Source organism: Lycium barbarum, chromosome 9 (assembly GCF_019175385.1).
Source record: "Lycium barbarum isolate Lr01 chromosome 9, ASM1917538v2, whole genome shotgun sequence".
Taxonomy (NCBI): Eukaryota; Viridiplantae; Streptophyta; class Magnoliopsida; order Solanales; family Solanaceae; genus Lycium; species Lycium barbarum.
In genome coordinates, this window is record NC_083345.1 from 17,422,971 (window position 1) to 17,443,160 (window position 20,190).

The window sequence follows — 20,190 nt, forward strand, 5'->3', positions numbered from 1 at the left end:
CTTCAGGTGCAGCGAAGTGAGGCTCGAGCTTCCGATATACCTCGAAACCCTTCGAATTCTCCGAGTTTGTGTGCGCTCGGATCAGAACAAATACTCAAGGCAGAAAACAGAACATATTTAGTGTTTTGAGACCTTATCAATAAAATTAAAAGCTAGTATTTTATAAGAGGAATTTGAGCGATTAAGGACTTGTATTTTCTAGGGATTTGATGGCTGCCCAAGCTTGTCCTTCAATGACTCCCGATAGGATTATTTATAGGGGGAAATCTAGGGTTTGCTAGGGTTTTAAAAATTGGGCGGGATTTGGAAACAAGAAATTCAAATCCAGTCAAATTTCTTCTCAATCTGAACGTTGGAGAGTCCCCTTTTTTCTGTCATCAATCAGGAAACTGAGGAAGAAGGGACAAAACCCATTAAAAATGGGTACTTGCAAGACGAAAAGCAGCTGATAAGAAAACAAAACTTACCTCACAAATCGACGAAAACCATTAAAAAGTTTTCAGATCGAAGCAGGGGAGAGAGGAAACCAACAAAAGCCTCAACTAGTCAACGGTTGAAAACACTGACGAGGGAGTACAGAGCATTAATATCTTTTCCTCAAATGGCCACGCATGGCATGTAGAAACAAAAGACGCTCTGCGATTTGCTATATGTGTTGAACGGGAAATGACGGGTCTGTTGGAGTTCGCAAATAGACGAGTTATACACGGGAAAGGGGAGGTCAAAACTGTCCATCGTTAAAGGTATGGTGGATTTTGGCCGAAAATGGGAGAAAGGGGAAAGAGAGAGGGAAAGAGAGAGAGAGACGGGGTGAGGTGCGACAGAGTGAGGGTGAAGGAACCCTAGGGGCTCTTTTGCTTACTGACCCGGGTCGGGTCACTGGACTGGACCGGGTCAGTTCAAAAATGGACTGGGTTAGATTAAAAGGAGTAATGGGCTAAAAGATGTGGGCTGGGTATTAAAATGGGGCTGATAAATAAAAATGTAGGCTGACTAGTGAATTAGAATGTGGGTTGGTTTCACGAATTAGGCTTTGGCCCAGATAGTCTTAGGATTTAATTATGGACTGAATTAATACAGAGTAAAATATTACCTAATATAAAATATGTAATTATTATCTCTCAGATAATAAAGTTATATGACATCGTAATGGTTGTGCGAAATATTTTAAAAATCAACAGTAAATAAAGTCATTATTTAATTGTGCGCGAATAAAATGCCACGCCTGCGCATAAGATGGTAAAAATGCTGACATGATAAAAATGCGGATTATCATAATACCGGTAATAATAATAATAATAATAATAATAATAATAATAATAATAATAATAATAATAATAATAATAATAATAATAATAATAATAATAATAATAATGATAATGGTAATACAAATAATGACCGCTAGTGATTGTAATAGAACAATGAAACGCCGGTAAAATCTAATAAAAGTTAATAATTATAGTAAAATATAAATAATTATTTCATAAGTTGCTGAAAATACGAGAAGCGTAAATAGATATTTTGGGGAAAGACCGGACAAAATCGGGTGTCAACATTCCTATCGCTAGAACCTTGTTCGGAGATGTTTTGCTGGTATTGACCCGGATTGAGATGCTCAAGTCAAATTTGGAGCATTCCAAAAACTTGGAGATCTAACTACAAAAAGACAGGCAGCCTGATACAACATTGCTTTGGTAACTGGATAACTAGCATTGAAAACCATCTTTAAAAAAACCCCACAAGTTGTGAAAACTATCAAAGTTTTCCCAGTTCTTATACAATCTTACCAAATGAGCAAGTCATAGTTCATAACAAATTAATACGCTAGTAGAAGACCTTTCTAAAAAATACAACATCAATTGATCAAACTTTAATTCAACAAAAATAATAATTTAACATGAATATTAATGTAATTACTCTTTAATATAATCCTTCCACATGGTACGAACCTAAATAACTGTCGGTAGAGTTAATGAGGTTGGTAAATGGTTGGTGGGAGTAATTGGTAAAAATATTTACCAACTTATGAGCCTTTTTATACAAAATATAAACTTATGAGTCAAGTTTTACATTTAAAAAATTTAAAATTATGATTTGAAATCGCATGTCCAAACGCCTACTATGTTATCCCATGGTGATAGTGGTATGCAGTGTTTTAAAAGGCGTTTTCGGGGCGAGCCCTGGGGCGGGGGGTACCAAAAATGCCCCGGGGCGATGGGTCGGGGCGAAAGTCTCCAAAGGCGGACGCCCAGCAATTCGGGGCGTACGCTCGGGCGTTTGTGTCACACCCTCATCTTGATAGGGCATGATGGGCACCCGACTCTCTTCAGAGTCGAGCGAACCCTTAAACATTCGCTTTACCAAAACCTGTCATTTCAAAAACTTTTAAAAACATGAAACTTTTCCAAATAGAGATCATTGTCTTTATACAGATTATGAAAACTTTCAATCAATTACGTACTTTTTACCAACTGAAATCATCTGAAAATACATACTCTTTTAATATTTACAAATGATTCGCACTTGTCACGACCCAACCCCGTAGGCCGTGACTGGCGCCCTACTTGGACACCCAGACAGACAAACATATCAAATCGTAACACACTTTCCAAATCGAATCACAAACAGATAGCATATACGGCCATAAATACTATATGTCGTCTCAAACTGTATCAGACACATTTCAGCGCAACCATATACGTATGCATATATCAAAAAGCCGGCAAGACTGTCAAATGTATCAAAAGCCGACAAGGCTATCAAATGGCACAACGGCCCAAAACACATATACGAATGCACGCCGACAAGGCTGCCATAACGAATGGGGTCATACCAAACACACCCGTACAGAAGTAGGCACACACACCCACAAATACGTCTACAGACCTCTAAACAGACCAAACGGATCATATGGCGGAGCAGGGCCCCGCCGTACCCCTGAACAAATATATACATATGCATCAAACAAGTATATATACCAAAATATATGCTCTGAAATGAGAAGAGCACTCCAAACAGCAGAAGAGTGTCCTAAACTGGTGGATCACCAAACTGTGCGTCTGTACCTGCGGGCATGAAACGCAGCCCCCCGAAGAAAGGGGGTCAGTACGAAATATGTACTGAGTATGCAAAGCAGAAAATACAGAAACAAATCTGAGGCATAAACGAAATAGTAGTACAGAACATAAGTATAAATCCAACATATCAAAATTTGTTTACTTTCAAAAATATGTAAGTCATGCGTAGGGTACAGAAGAATATGGTCGCCCGCCCGTCGATGGCGCCATAACACAGCATAACACCAGAAAGCTTCAAATCTCCGTATCCCCGTCACATATCATCTCACAACATAACGCCATACACAGCATAACACCAAATATATGTGGAACCCGACCCTCTTTTGCGAGTAGCTCGGTGAACCATAAACACAGCATAACTCCAGAGTATAACAAAGTGCGCACGATAACAGAACCGGCCCGGGAACCGGCGAAAGATATAACAGAACGCACGAGCAGAGTCATGAGTAACCATATGCATAAAATCATTATCATAGACTCGAATATAAGTAAATGACCATACTTGAAATTCGAAATAATAATCATAACAAGTTCTTTCAAAATTTCTCCGAATTACATAAAGGAAAGTCGCGGGACCCACGGACGGGTATCGACCCGAGTCGGGCCCGCCTATGGAAAACATACTTATCATATGCCATACAAACTTCTACAAAAATATGGAAGCAATCCGAGCCTTTCTGTGAAAGCTATGGCGTTCACAAATTTCGAAATTCTTTAAAGTGAAACCTTTTTATGGAAAGTTCGGAAAGCGATTATTTCAAAGACATAATGGTTCATATTTCATCAAATCATACATAAGAGTGCCAAGGAATATTTATAAGGCTCATAACATGCTCGGATTTCTAATCTTAGAATTTTCCTCAAGGCTTATAATCTAGCCTATTGAAAACTAAGGCATGCCAAAAGAAAGAAGGGTTGTGCTTTACATACCTTGTACGCACTCCAAGATAGCCAATCTAGAGTAAATCTCAATCTACGCCTCGGGCTCCCCAAGGTCTACAAATATGCCAACGGATATCCAATATTAAACATAGGCACTTAAGCCATTCATTCCAAACTAACATTAAATTCTACAGAAAATTCGGCAGCATTTCCCCTGTAAATAGGCCAACCCGAGAATTTAACTCGCTCAAAACCAACAACAACAACCACAATAACCAACCTAGAAACTCCAATAACCAATCCGAAAGACAATATTACATTAATACTCTCTTTTTCATCATTCAACAACATTTATAATAATTAACTCGATGGCTTACATTCGAGCCACATTATCGCTCATACATTCAATTATCAACCCGAATCTTTACCAACAATATTCAAGGACATTCTAAACAATTCACATAATATTTCCAACGATCCAACAATTTCTCCAAATTGGGCCGAAAACAACCCCAAAACCGTGAGCAGCCCCTTTATCACATTCCTCATTTTCAAGTCATGATTTGTATCAACAATCCACACTATAACGATATAATTCTCATAAATATAAAGATTGCATTAATTTCACAAAATTCTCCAAATCAGTCCGCAACATTCACCATATCGATTTGGGACATTAAACTCTCATTTCCAAACTAGAATTCATAACGACGACAACTAAAACACTAAGCGATATTGATTCATCCTTTGCCAAACATTGGGGCTATATAGACGGCCACACTACACACATATACATATATTGATGATTTTTATTCTCTTCTCCACTCTACAACAATCAAACATGCTACAAAAATTTTATTCATTAACCCAATCACACACCCATTTACACGGCTAGCTCCCCAAGCACACAACCCACTTCCAACATACGATATTTCACCAATTTCATCCATATTAACATACCTCAATATGCATAAAACATTTATATCCCATAAAACAATAGAAATTTTACCTTTGTTCTTTACTCCACAAGAAAGTTAGGGTTTGCGATTTACAAAAATGGATGGTTTGATCGCTCCAAAAATGCTTCCACGCTACTTAGGGACCTCCAAGTAGTGGGTTAACACCAAGGAATTATTTTTGGGAAGGCTAGAAATGGGGTTGGATTTTTCTCCTCTTGGCCGTGAACAGTGCTCCGTGAACAGTTCCGCCGTGAACAGTAGCCGTCGTGAACAGTAGCCGCCGTGAACAGTGGCGGCGTGAACAGTAGTCGCCATGAACAGTGGCGGCCAGCCTTCTCTCTCTTTAGGTTTGAGAGCTCCTCTCTCTATCACTAAGTTTCTCAAGTTTGAAAGATGATAAATGAGTTTCTTAGTCATCAATTTGACTTAAATATCATGCCTACTAGTTGGACACATGTCCCACTCATGGCTTGAGCCAATCAAATTTGGCCACATGTCTTGGTGGGGCCCACACGACCACTAGTGCCTAATTAGTGAATAATTAATTTTTAATCCCCACTTAATAATCTAATCATGGTAAATTAATCCCAACTTTCCATTAATATTTTTACACTAAGTAAAATTTATAAACAATTCATGTTCTAATAGAAACCGGAAATTAAAGATTTCTACTTCGTGCCCGAAAATGATCCCGTCTTTAACTTGAGTCGATTCTTTTGCGAATAACTCGACGTATAAAATTACGGGATATAACAGCACTTCCCGACGCCCTATCCACAGGACACTATCTGCAAAGTCTCTAGCATATACAAAATACCATGACATAAGTACTTGACCCGACAACACTCCGAACTGAGATGGAGCTCGCCAATTCCACTGGAACACCTTTAGCAAAGTCTTCTACTCATCTGGGTGTACCTGCGTGGCATAAAACGTAGCCCCCGAAGAAAGGGGGTCAGTAAGGAATATGTACTGAATATGTAAAGCATCACTGAATCATAAACAAGGAAAGGCGTAACAGTAACCAGTTTAGAGACAACCCGGGAGCTACCTGGAACAACATTTTGAACCATGCCACGTAGTGCCTTACACAAATTCTAGCATACCTAATATAAACACAGCATACCCAAATTCTAGAATACACTATGAGAAAATAGTATCATAATGGTCCCTTCGGACGGCCGCTTCCGGCATAGTAACAATGATGGGCCCTTCGGGCATGCCGCCGGCATAATAATGCTAGTCCTGGCCCCTTCGGGCATGCCGGTTCCGACATAATAATAATGATGATGGCCCCTTCGGGCATGCCGCCGGCATAATAATGCTAGTCCTGGCCCCTTCGGGCATGCCGGTTCCGACATAATAATAATGATGGTGGCCCCTTTGGGCACGCCGCGTCCGGCATTATAATAATGATGGCCCCTTCGGGCATGCCGCTTGCGACATAATAATACTAGTCCTGGCCCCTTCGGGCATGCCGCTTGCGACATAATAATAGTAGCCCTGGCCCCTTCGGGCATGCCGCTCGCGACATAATAATACTAGTCCTGGCCCCTTCGGAGTGGTTTTGAAAATCAACTTTATGTTTCCTTTAGTATAGAAGTAATTTTCTTGAAATCATTAGTAAACCACAAACACGTTTCGGGTCAATCCGACTTATTATAAGAAAGTTATGAGCGTTTGAAGTACAGAACCTTCTACGAACGTTTCAGAAGCTATTTTTGGAAAATTAAAGCAACAATCGTACCAAGTACCTTTCAAATATCGTTATGGACATCATTCATTATAGAACCCCCCCCCCCCCCCCCCCCCCCATGAAAGTTTCTAAAACAATCCGAGTTCGCTTATGAAATTTATGAACGTTATTCGTTATAGAAACCTCTACGAGCATTTCCAAAACAATCTGAGTTAGCACATAAAAGTTATGAACGTTATTCATTATAGGAACCTCTACGACCATTTTCAAGCAATCCGAGACCGTCTACGAAAGTTAGGGACATTACTACTTACAGAACTCTTTAGACTTTTTTTGTTATTCAATCATGCAATAAGCTCGGCCATACTAAGTATATTCACATCAAGAAGTGAATAAGAATCATTAACAAGCTCGGAATCAAGAATAGAGTCACCCCAAGATAAGTATCATAGCTTACTTAGCTCTAGGACATGCCAAAAGAAAGAAAAGGTAAGCTTTACATACCTGTTCCACGTCCTATTAGCTACGCTTGTTTGTCCAAGCTCGCTATCGCTAGTCTACATTCAAGAAGATTTACATAATCATTAGATTCATCATCATATACTTGTCTTAGTCCTTCAAATGAATTCACTTATAATCTGCCGAAATTTCGGCAGCATTTCCCCTGTAAATACACCATCCCCGAGAATCTAACTCGGCCAATTTATCAACAACAATCCGAGAATTCAACTCGGCCAAATTATCAACAACGATACCAACAATCATATCTCCAACTTCAACAATTAATTCAAATGCATTCTAACACTAGCAATCCTTTCCACACAATTCGACGGCATTCCTTTTATATTCAATTCAACCACACATAGTCAAGCTAATATCAATGATCTCACATTCAAGTGTTAATCCGAAATCATCCTAACATGATTCAAGAACACTTCAAACAATTCACATCATATTCCAAACAACCCAATCAACATACTACTTCACCCGAAACCTTTCAAATTCAACAAGAACAATAACAACATTTTTCCTTCTTTCAAATTCATAAACTACCCCAAAAATCTACATTAGCAACTTCATTCTCATAATTACAAGAAATCATACTAAAATCACACTAACTTCTACAACACCCACAAACAATTTCAAAGCCAACTTGAACCATTAAATCTTCATTTGCATCATAGAATCCATGACAACAACAATTAAAGATATGTAACTTATATTATTATATGATTGATTGGTTGTTTTTTGTTTATAGGTTACTGGCTTTCTCGAAGGAGAGGGGGATTACAGTAACTTGAAAGGTGACACGGGGCCTCTAGTTTACCCAGCAGGCTTTCTTTATATTTACTCTGCGATACAATATGTTACCGGAGGTCAAGTCTATCCTGCTCAGGTAATTTTCCTATTTTCTCCATTTCCGGGAGGTATAATCATTGTTTCAGTGACTGCCACTAAACTTACATAAGAAGGTGATAGCTTGAATCTGATTTTGAAAGATCACGCTAATGCCATTAACTGACTGTACCCTTTCATATTTGATTAGATTTTGCTGCTGAATTTGAATTGAAAGACTCTATTGTAGAAACAACAATAAGAGAGTTGTACTTTGTGTTTTCTGAAGGGGAGCCTTGACGTAACTGGTAAAGTTGCTGCCATGTGACCAGGAGGTCACGGGTTCGAGCCGTGGAAATAGCCTCTTGCAGAAATGCAAGGTAAGGCTGCGTACAATAGACCCTTGTGGTCCGGCCCTTCCCCGGACCCCGCGCATAGCGGAAGCTTAGTGCACCGGGCTTCCCCTTTACTTTGTGTTTTCTGAGTTAACTAATAAAAACAATGGAAACATAGCATCCGTATAGACAATGATAACTAGTTACTCGTGTAGGGATAAGTGTAAGATTACAAAAGCCTAATTTATATTAGAAGGCAAATTATTTAGTATTGGAATGAAATGGACTTGAGTAGAGCGGAACAATATGGAGGATTCAGATATCCTCCTGGATTCAGCGCAACTTGCTTTTGTATTTGTATCTCTCCTCAAGTTCTGGTGCAGCACCCAATTCCTAACTCCCAGCTGCAATCTACCTGAAATTTCTTGGCATAGATGTTGGGTCTCACATAGTCGTGATGTAAGCGCTTACCTCATCTTAGTCGTGATGTAAGCGCTTACTTCATCTTAGTCGTGATGTAAGCGCTTACCTTATGATAGTCGTGATGTAAGCGCTTACCTCATCATAGAAAATTCATTCCTATAAATAGGCAGCTTATGGTTCATTTGTAAAACATCAAAATCATTTGCTAAACACATCCCAAAGAGAGAGAAAAAAATCTAAGAGAAATACTCTTAGTGAAAGGCCTAAGTAAGAGAAGGTCTTTGAGAGAATTTTCTGTGATAAAATTCTTGAGTAGAATTGGGATTGGGGTTGTGAGGTTGAGTGTTGTAAACACTTGTAATATTTCTTCTTTAATAAGATCTGCAGCAGAAACATGGACGTAGCTCTCACATTGAGGGTGAACCACTATAAATCTGTGTGTGCTATTTATTCTTCGCTTACATCACGGCGTAAGTAGGTTCTGTCTAAGGAGGTTGGTATTTAAGTGGTCCAGCTGTGACCCTCCAATCTTTCCTGGGAACCTGCTTACAAAGGTCGGATTTGGGATTCAAATCCTAACAACTGGAATCAGAGCAACAGGTTGTGTTGTGATTTAGAAACGATGGGAGGCGAAGATGGTACGACGCACGGCATCGGTAAATTCGATGGTACAGACTTTGCGTTCTGGAGAATGCAAATTGAAGATTATTTATATGGCAGAAAACTTCATGAACCTCTGAGTCCGAAACCAGAGGAGATGAAACAAGCAGATTGGGATCTCCTCGACAGACAAGTTCTGGGAGTCATTCGGCTGACGCTGTCAAAGAACGTTGCTCACAATGTGGCAAATGAGAAGACCACCGCAGATATGATGAAGGTATTGTCTGACATGTATGAGAAACCTTCGGCAAATAATAAGGTATTTCTCATGAAGAAACTATTTCATCTAAAGATGATGGAAAATGCTCATGTTGCTGCACACATAAATGAATTCAATACCATTGTAAATCAATTGTCATCGGTAAAAATTGACTTCGATGATGAAGTGCAAGCTCTAATTTTGTTGGCATCCCTACCAAATAGCTGGGAGCCAATGAGAGCAGCGGTTAGTAATTCTATCGGCAGTGGCAAACTAAAGTTCAACGATGTTAGGGATCGTATCCTTGCTGAGGAAGTGCGCAGGACAGATTCTGGAGAGGCATCGACGAGTTCTGCTTTTAATGTTGAAAACAGAAGCAGAAATTATGACAGAAACTACAACCGAAATAGGGGCAGATCGAAGTCAAGAAATGGCAGGGGTCAATCCATACCAGGACGAACATTTGAGTGTTGGAACTGTGGAAAACCAGGTCACTTCAAGAAGAACTGCAGGGCGCCGAAGAAGGAGGACAACAAGGGGGCTGGAATCAACGCTGCTACGGAAGACATTGGCGATGCGTTGTTGCTATCGGTTGACAGCCCGATAGACTCTTGGGTGCTTGACTCAGGAGCGTCCTTTCATACCACCCCACATCATGATATAATGACAAACTACATGGCTGAGAATATCGGCAAAGTTTATTTAGCCGATGGAGAGCCGCTAGACGTTGTTGGCACGGGAGACATTAATTTGAAGATGTTAAATGGATCCTCGTGGAAGATTACAAAAGTTAGACATGTTCCAAAGCTGATGCGAAACCTGATCTCAGTAGGTCAGCTTGATGATGAGGGATATGATCTCAATTTTGGTAATGGGTCTTGGAAGGTGGCGAAAGGTGCTATGGTAGTTGGCCAAGGAAAGAAGATTGGCACTCTCTACATGACGACTAGCTGTCGTGATACTGTTGTTGTGGTTGACAACACAAAGAAGACAGATTTGTGGCATTGTCGGCTGGGACATATCAGCCAGAAGGGGATAAAGCTGTTGGTGACAAATGGCTTAATTCCGGAGCTGAAGACGGTGGACCTTCATACGTGTGAGAGCTGCATTCTCGGAACACAAAAGCGAGTAAGCTTCTCAAATGCAGGCAGGGAGTTGAAGGTCGAGAAGCTGGAATTGGTGCACACAGACGTGTGGGGACCTACCACTGTCCCCTCTCTTGGAGGATCACACTACTACGTGACCTTCATTGATGATTCAACTAGGAAGGTGTGGGTTTACTTTATGAAAAATAAATCTGATGTGTTTAGTGTATTCAAAAGATGGAAAGCCATGGTTGAGAATGAAACAAACCTCAAGTTGAAGTGTTTGAGGTCCGACAACGGCGAAGAATACACTGATGGTGATTTCAAACGGTACTGTGCCGATAATGGGATCAAGATGATGAAGACTATTCCTGGAACGCCGCAACAAAATGGAATAGCCGAAAGAATGAACCGAACGTTGAACGAGCGTGCTCGGAGTATGAGAATACACTCTGGACTGCCCAAGACATTCTGGGCAGATGCAGTCAATACCGCGGCCTTCTTAATTAACCGAAGACCGTCAGTTCCTTTGGATTTCAGAATTCCAGAAGAAGTCTGGAGTGGCAAGAAGGTAAATCTTTCATTTCTGAAAGTGTTCGGCTGCTTATCATATGTTCATAATGATGATACGGCTAGAAGCAAGCTTGATCCAAAATCAAAGAAGTGTTACTTTATTGGCTATAGTGACACCGAGCTTGGTTACCGATTTTGGGATGAACAAAATCGGAAGATCATCCGAAGCAGGAATGTTGTCTTCAACGAAGAGGTACTGTACAAAGACAAGTTGCAAAAAAATTCAGAATGTCAGGACAAGGAATCGGAAATAGTCGATTTGAGAGACTTCCCGACACCTGAGCCGCAGCCAGGTACAGCCGAGGCAGAGGAACAAACAATCCGAGAAGGTGCTGATGAAAGTGCTGATTCTGAAACAAATCAACTGACGCCAATCACAGAACTGCCTAGATTATCCAGAATCAGGAAGCCGATTCACAGGTACTCTCCATCCCTCAACTACATTCTACTTACTGATAGAGGGGAGCCGGAATGTTATGAAGAAGAAATGCAAGTCGATGAATCGACTAAGTGGGAGCTGGCAATGAAAGATGAGATGGATTCACTATCGGCAAATCATACATGGGAGTTAGCCGAGTTGCCAAAGGATAAGAGGGCATTGCAAAACAAATGGGTTTATCGGATAAAGGAAGAACCCAATGGAAGTATGCGTTATAAAGCAAGGCTGGTTGCAAAGGGATTTCAACAGAAAGAAGGCATCGACTATACGAAGATCTTCTCTCCCGTAGTCAAGATGGTGACTATCAGAACTGTTCTTGGACTGGTAGCAAAGGAAAATCTACATCTGCAACAGATGGACGTGAAAACTGCATTTCTTCACGGTGATCTAGACGAGGAAATCTACATGCGACAGCCGGAGGGATTCAAAGTCAAAGGAAAGGAGAACCTGGTGTGCAAACTTCAAAAGAGTCTGTACGGACTAAAACAGGCTCCAAGACAGTGGTATTTAAAGTTTGACAGCTTTATGAAGAAAGCTGATTTTTCAAGGTGCGAGGCAGATCACTGCTGTTACTTCAAAAAATTTGAAGACTCGTACATGATACTGCTACTCTATGTCGACGACATGCTAATCGTAGGAGCAAACCTACAGGAGATTGATCGGTTGAAAAAAGGGTTATCGGAAGAGTTTGCAATGAAGGATTTGGGAGCTGCAAAGCAAATCCTTGGGATGAGAATCAACCGAAGCAAGGAGGGCATCAAACTCTCACAAGAAGAATATGTGAGGAAAGTTATCAAAAGGTTTAACATGCATGATGCCAAGCCAGTCAGCACTCCCTTGGCTGGACACTTTCGGTTGTCAAAGGATCAGTCGCCGACAACCGAGGATGAGAAGAAGCAGATGGACAAGATACCTTATGCATCTGCAATCGGTAGTCTTATGTATGCAATGATATGTACAAGGCCAGACATTGCACATGCAGTGGGAGTTGTCAGCCGATTTATGAGCAATCCGGGAAAGCAACACTGGGAGGCTGTGAAGTGGATATTCAGATATCTGAAAGGCAGCTCGAGTTCAGCTCTGTATTTCCGAAAATCAAAAACAGGATTGCAAGGGTATGTTGATGCTGACAACGGTGGTGATATTGATAGCAGAAAGAGCACATTCGGGTATGTTTACACATTCGGAGGTACTGCAATCTCTTGGGTTTTCAAGTTGCAAAAGATAGTAGCTCTCTCTAGTTATGAGGCTGAGTACGTTGCCGTGACGGAGGCCACAAAGGAAATGATGTGGCTACAATCTTTTCTGCGGGAATTGGATCAGGACCACGAGGGAAGTGTGCTATATTGTGATAGCCAAAGTGCCATTCATTTGGCAAAGAACCCGGTCTACCATGCTCGAACGAAGCACATACAACTCCGGTACCATTTCATTAGATCAGCTTTGGAAGATGGAGCGCTAGTGCTTGAGAAGAACGCAGGGAGTCAGAATCCAGCAGACATGCTGACAAAGGCAGTGACGATAGACAAACTGAGTTATGCTCAGCTTTAGTTGGCCTGCACGAAGTATGAAACTAGGAAAGAGCTGCTGCATCGATCAAAGTGTGAAGACAAATTAAAATTAGTCTTCAAGTGGGAGATTTGTTGGGTCTCACATAGTGGTGATGTAAGCGCTTACCTCATCTTAGTCGTGATGTAAGCGCTTATCTCATCTTAATCGTGATGTAAGCGCTTACCTCATGATAGTCGTGATGTAAGCGCTTACCTCATCATAGGAAATTCATTCCTATAAATAGGCAGCTTATGGTTCATTTGTAAAACATCAAGATCATTTGCTAAACACATCCCAAAGAGAGAGAAAAAAAATCTAAGAGAAATACTCTTAGTGAAAGGCCTAAGTAAGAGAAGGTCTTTGAGAGAATTTTCTGTGATAAAATTCTTGAGTAGAATTGGGATTGGGGTTGTGAGGTTGAGTGTTGTAAACACTTGTAATATTTCTTCTTTAATAAGATCTGCAGTAGCAACGTGGACGTAGCTCTCACATTGAGGGTGAACCACTATAAATCTGTGTGTGCTATTTATTCTTCGCTTACATCACGGCGTAAGTAGGTTCTGTCTAAGGAGGTTGGTATTTAAGTGGTCCAGCTGTGACCCTCCAATCTTTCCTGCGAACCTGCTTACAAAGGTCGGATTTGGGATTCAAATCCTAACAATAGATCCTGAGGAGGTGTCTTCCAGAGTTGGCCCTGATTTGTTAGCAATTATTTTAACAGGCTAAACTCTTGCTTACCTTCAACCCTGTTTCATAATATTTGGAGCTCCAGCTAGCTCTTCATGCTTGTGAATCGTGATGCACTTTTCTTTGAGGCTTCTGTTAATTTGGGCGGTATACAATCTGCTGGGGTGTTTCTTTTCCTGACAATGACAATCTGAAGCAAATAGTTGTTTTTCCTACTGTATGCTATTCAGAAAAAAAATGCAATGACAGACTTTCGATGCTTATATGCATGGTGGACTCTAAAAGTAGATTCTAGAATGAGAAAAAAATTACTGACCTTCTGCTGGGTTTTGCGTGTTCTCAATAGTTCTCACTATACAGAATAATTGTAGGCACTGGTTTATTTAACTAGTAGTGACTCTTGAAATAATGTGGGCATATTTGTCTTGTCATTGGATAATCCACACTCTATTATGCCTTCAATATAAGATGACCACTTCGTTGATTTCTATCTTTCCTTGTCAGTGCAGATTCTTTTTGGCTTTCTCTACATGTTGGATCTAGCAATTGTCGTGTTCATCTACTTGAAGACTGATGTGGTAGGCGTCCTCTTCATATGAGTGGCTCTTCTGAGTTTTGTGGATAATCTTTCAAGCTAATATATTCCTGAAAAGAGTTGTGTTGTGACTCTTATAAGACTGGAACCACTGGTGAAATTTGTTAGTGTTGACTGTCTATTTTTATTCATGTCATTGAAATTGCACTTTCAAAAGATTGAGTTTCTAGGTCCCTACAGTTTTAGACAGGGGTGTACTTTTGTGTGTCTTCTCACTTTTGCCACAATAGACTGATCTCCAGCAAAATCTTAGTGCTCGTATCAATTAAACCTTATCATTTCAAAAAGGAAAAAAGAGAATGAGTTTCTAGACATCAATTTGAGACCTGGTGACAGAATGCATCTTCTTTAAGTTGAATTTACTGCAGTCACAGATGATTTTTTTTTGAAGGAGGTATCTTGGTAAACAATAAATCAAAGTTGGACTTCAACGGGATTTATGGAGGAAAAATATGATGAAGCCGAGAAGTTATTATGTTTCTGGGAGGTAAAGGGCAGCCCGGTGCACTAAGCTCCCGCTATGCGCGGGGTCCGGAGGAAGGGCCGGACCACAAGGGTCTATTGTACGCAGCCTTCCCTTGCATTTCTGCAAGAGGCTGTTTCCACGGCTCGAACCCGTGACCTCCTGGTCACATGGCAGCAACTTTACCAGTTACGTCAAGGCTCCCCTTCTACGCCAAGGCTCCCCTTCCTGGGAGGTATTTCTGAAAAAAGAAGAAGAAAACTGAGACTGTAGTTAGATCATTTATCAATATCATTCAAATCTTATGCCAAGGAGATCAATAGCTTTTGCTCAAGTTATTTCCACAATTAATATCATTCAGTGAAGCGGAGTCTTGACTGAAGTTTTGGGAATAAATGTCTTTTCACACTGAATCAGGATTGAGTTTCAACTCTAGTGAGAGGAAAATGTCTGCAATATGTCTTACTTTCTTCTGCTTACCTTTTTTCTCTCTTTTTCTGATTTAGCTTTTTCGTTAAAACATTTTATTTACGTTCTTTCAGTAAATATTCAGAATTCGTCCACTTTGTGTACTAAGTCGGAAATCTTTTAAATGGACAAACCGCTTTTCTTTGGAGTTGAGATTTGCTATGAGTAATTGGCAACATAGTTGACGATTAAACTGCACTGCAGGTACCTTGGTGGGCCCTCTCCTTGCTTTCTCTGTCTAAAAGAGTTCACTCTATCTTTGTTCTTCGATTATTTAATGATTGTTTTGCCACTACTCTCCTCCATGCTGCATTGGTCTCAATTATTTACCAAAAATGGCATCTAGGGTTGGTAATTTTCAGGTATATTCTTACTTGCTTTGACATTTTTATTTTTGGATTGATTTCACTTTATATCATTGATTAAAAGCCATCAGTTAAGATTGATCAATGGTCTTCTCTTTAGTACAGAGGAGCTGTTTCTATAAAGATGAATGTGCTCCTCTATGCACCACCTCTGTTGCTGCTGATGGTGAAGGTATACTACTGGGACAATTTAGGTTATTAATAATCTCAGTAGGACATTGAACTGCATTTCTGAGTTACCTTTTGTGTATATGGTGGAAACTTGAAATACAGGCAATGGATATTGTTGGAGTGATGTCTGCCTTTGCAGGTGCTGCATTAGTGCAGGTGGGTTTTCCCAAGTTCCCTTTCTAATTCCTAATGCAATCATGTTCAGCGGGCAGCATGATGTTTCTCATCTTTACTTTTGTTATTGTCTTCATTACTGCAGTTGTGTTCTTTGTGAACGTTGTTTGGAAAAATAGTTTTAGCATGTCCTGTTATTTTAGTAAGGACGGCTTGTTTTTGCTCCAGGATCAAGGCATCACTTTCTTCTGCTTACTCATGAACGGCACATGATGTTTTAACTTTTTGCTTGATCTATATGTTCCATCCTTGATGCTCTTGGGCATTTTTTTTTAATTGTTACAATATTTTTTGTATTCTTTCCTCAGAGATCCACTGATGAGTTTGTGGTTCATATGCATAGGTGAGTCAGGTGACAAGTATAATTCTGTTGAATGGAGCTTTTTCTGATCAAATTGTATACCGATGACCATGATGATTGGTGCAGATTCTCATAGGGCTTCCTTTTATCCTGTCGCATCCAGCTTCATATATATCAAAAGCTTTCAATCTTGGTCGTGTTTTCATCCACTTCTGGTACTTCCTTAAACGCAATACATGCAAAATTGGTGCTCTGAGGCACCATGTCGAAAATTTCATGCAACTTTAACGTCGCTGTCTTCCTTCTTTCTTGATTTATTTATATTTTGGTAAAATTATTTGACTGTGCAAGACAAATAGCATATATGGGGATAAGAGATTGCGTAACTATCAACTTGACACGCTGTTGTATAAACGCACGTTAGCATTATAAAACAACATTGTTGTATTATTCATGCACTATTTTCCCTGAAATGCCATTAAACAACACATTGGTGGTGTCTGCTAAATGTGGGAGATGCATGGTCTTACTCGCTGGCTGTAGTTTGTTCTCTATCTCATCCCTTTGTAGTTTGGGTGGGTAGTGGGCTCATTTTATTTCACTGGACGCAGACAGCAAAATTATTTTTCCCCATTTCCCTTAAATAGGCCACTTCTCACCCTAAGCCTACTGTGATCTTCAAAGGAAGTTTCTGATCCTTTTGGATTTTAATTCGTCTTCGGCATGCCTTTTAGAATAATCTGACAGTTGAGAACTGCATAGCTACCATCTGTGCTACTGTAACATTATGCTCATTTCATGCTTTACTCCTATCCGTTGAGAAAATACATGTTTATTGCAACTCTCTGCTTTGTTGCAGGTCTGTTAACTTCAAATTTGTTCCTGAAGACATCTTTGTTTCTAAAGCTTTTGCTCTCTCGTTGCTAGTTGCTCATCTAAGTCTGCTATTGGTTTTTGCTCACTACAGATGGTGCAGGTGACTTTTTCTTCTCTACACACATAGGTATAAGTTAGCGGCCATTGGACTGCATTTATCCTTTTTCATCTTTTGCAGGCATGAAGGGGGACTGTTTGCTGTTGTGCATTCTAAACTCATTCAGTTGAAGCTTAGAGTTACTCAGAGTAATCCTTCTCCAACCAACAAAGTCCTTCAAGCTGACCGTAAGCAACATGCCCAATCTGTTTTGGGTTTTTCTATACTTAAAGGCCGTCAAGTTTGTTAGTGTCAATAGTTTTATCTTGAATTGGCATGATTTATGGTTCCTTAATTGGGTCTATGTCTATTTCATTTTCAGATATTGTGACAACAATGTTTGTGGGGAATTTCATTGGCATTATATGTGCCCGATCCCTCCATTACCAATTTTACTCTTGGTAAGTTTTGCAGCTCATTTTTTTTCTTTAGGTCATGGATTCTATCTCATACTTCGTACCTCTTAAAGTAAATGTCTAGATGCGGTTATTAAGGGTTAACTAATCTAATTTTTGGAGTGAATTAAAAGCAGATTAAATTGTTTGTTCAAAATAAATAAACTACAGAAAGTATTTAAATTTGCAACTTTTCATATCTTTAAATATTTGAAAAGCTTTAGTAAATGATAATTTAGTTTGATTGTTGGAATAGTTAACATAATATTCAGCTTGTGATAGATGCATGCTTTTATGATCTCATGTTTGTATTGCGCTCTGGTCTGACGAAACTGCTCATAAACATTACATATTTCAAGAGGACATAATTCAATAGGAACATCCTTTTATGAGGAACCAAACACTAACTGAAATGTATTATCAGATTTTATTTTAATGATTTCTTTCTAATTTAATCAGTGCGACATACTAAAATGTATAGAGTGTTTCAGATCGTCATAGTAATAACTTCAGATGTGTCGACATCGTCATGGGATACATTTTGTTATGAGTTCACACTTCACAGGACTGCAGCATTTACTTAAAGGGAGAAATATATTATTTATCCACTGCTCATTGAGTAGTTGAGCACCTGTTTTGTGGACTTCTCTTCCAGTGAGACAGACGCACAAAGTTCTACAGGAAGAGAATATCACAAGGTCAGCCCCCTCTCTCCCCTGCTAGCATGGCACTAAAGCAAGGCATGAAAAGCCTCGACTACATTTTCCAAGCAGATGGAAAGTTGGAAAATTACTCGCTCTTTCATTGTTTTCCTGTATTCTCTGTCAAAGTTTCAATTGAATTAAGAAAAGACTATTAGTGTTTGACCTATATTTGGTTTGCAGGTACTTCTATTGCTTACCATATTTATTGTGGAAAACACCATTTCCGACGCTCCTACGGTACTCTATCTGATATTCAAGCCTCTTTATTTGCTTTGTTGTATGGTATTTCCTGTTCCAGGTATGAACAAGTTATTGTTCTCTTCTGCAGCTTACTGTTGTTCGCAGTTGTGGAATTTTGCTGGAATGTCTTTCCGTCCAACTCTTACTCATCAGTCCTCCTCCTCTGTGCCCATTTAATCATACTAGGTGGTCTATGGATAAGTTCACCAGAATATCCATATGTAGAAAAAACAACTGATAAATCCACATCTAAGAAGAAAGCCAGATGAGCACTAGTTTTCTCTCCTCCGAGAAGTGCTTATGCGAAATTACCTGCCCTCGTCTCTGACCGCCAGTTTTAAACCCTGATGCTCTGACCTGAGGCGTCGTTTGGTTATACTGAGGAGTTTTTTGTTTTTCTGTTTTTATTCATAGTTTAATACTTACATTGTTTAGGTAGTATACAAAGCCAGCAAGCTGGTCACAACCACCTTAGATTCGAATTAAAAGCTCTTCAAACTACCCCTCATTGATCATCCCCACGGATGAAATATTTCAACAATTAAGGAGTTCCATAAATCTGAATTGGAATTGGATATTTAGGTCAGGTTTTTTGTCCACTTTAAATGTGTATGGTGTGTTCATTATCAAGCTCAGCTTTTGAATACTTATAGCATGGTGTTGTAATTCTTTGATGCAACTGAATCTCTCTTTGCGGTGGGACTGTCATATATATCTCTTCAAAACAAGCTAATCAAAGCATGTGGATAGAAATTCCTGCTAAATAGTTCTGTTCTTCAACTTTCTCGTCATGTTCAGCAAGTTTTTCAGTTATAATGAATGCAAGTGTTTGCTTGCTATAACCTCCTCGCCAATTTTGAGAAAAGAATAAATTGGGTTTGTAAAATGAATTTCTTTATCCAATTGAATAAAAACTTTTAAATTTTGTATTTGAAACTACTTTTTAACAGTTGCTGCTTATCAATTATTTTCAATTGATTAAGCTGAGCGAGCTATAAAATTAGGAAGTTTGACGACCCTTAAAAAAAAAAAAAGGTTCCCCTCCTTGCTAAGCTATGTTTCCTGATAACTCATATTACTTCTAATTTTCAGCTGACAGCTTCACTACCCTTTTTTATTTATGACGGTAAGCTACCATAAAAAGATCGGCGAGAAAGCAAACAGATGTGGCGCCTAACCCTTATTCTGCTGCTTAATGTTCTCTTCAGTTACCCTTTGACCATTTGATGTGTAAAACTACTAATCAAAATATTCCACCTATATTTGCCTATCTCTATGATCTTTTCTTTTATTCATCGGATTTTTTTTTGGCTTTGACCCGATGCTTGAATGCTGAGTAACGGCTGACAAGTTGACTAGTGTTGGACGAGAAGATTTTTTTTAGATGGTTACGTGACGTTTGTCCAACGGTTCAAATAGAAGTAAATAGGTAAGAAGTCG

At 39.6% G+C, this 20,190-nt stretch overlaps 1 protein-coding gene across 2 annotated transcripts in view; it reads left to right on the forward strand.

The window, feature by feature from the left end:
• The first annotated feature begins 14,405 nt into the window (after positions 1-14,405).
• Positions 14,406-20,190, forward strand: part of LOC132608987 (cytochrome b-c1 complex subunit 6-like) — an 83,828-nt gene continuing 78,043 nt past the window's right edge. The window contains exons 1-10 of one of the 2 annotated variants that reach the window (XM_060322818.1): positions 14,406-14,479; positions 15,632-15,789; positions 15,898-15,964; positions 16,066-16,119; positions 16,565-16,653; positions 17,298-17,414; positions 17,493-17,599; positions 17,734-17,812; positions 18,691-18,747; positions 18,839-19,010. In XM_060322818.1, coding sequence (XP_060178801.1) covers positions 14,432-14,479; positions 15,632-15,789; positions 15,898-15,964; positions 16,066-16,119; positions 16,565-16,653; positions 17,298-17,414; positions 17,493-17,599; positions 17,734-17,812; positions 18,691-18,747; positions 18,839-19,010 — 948 coding nt within the window. In that variant the 5' untranslated portion in view covers positions 14,406-14,431. Of the gene's footprint in view, positions 14,480-15,631; positions 15,790-15,892; positions 15,965-16,065; positions 16,120-16,564; positions 16,654-17,297; positions 17,415-17,492; positions 17,600-17,733; positions 17,813-18,690; positions 18,748-18,838; positions 19,011-20,190 lie in introns of those variants that run through there. The other variant, XM_060322819.1, reaches the window with a different exon arrangement.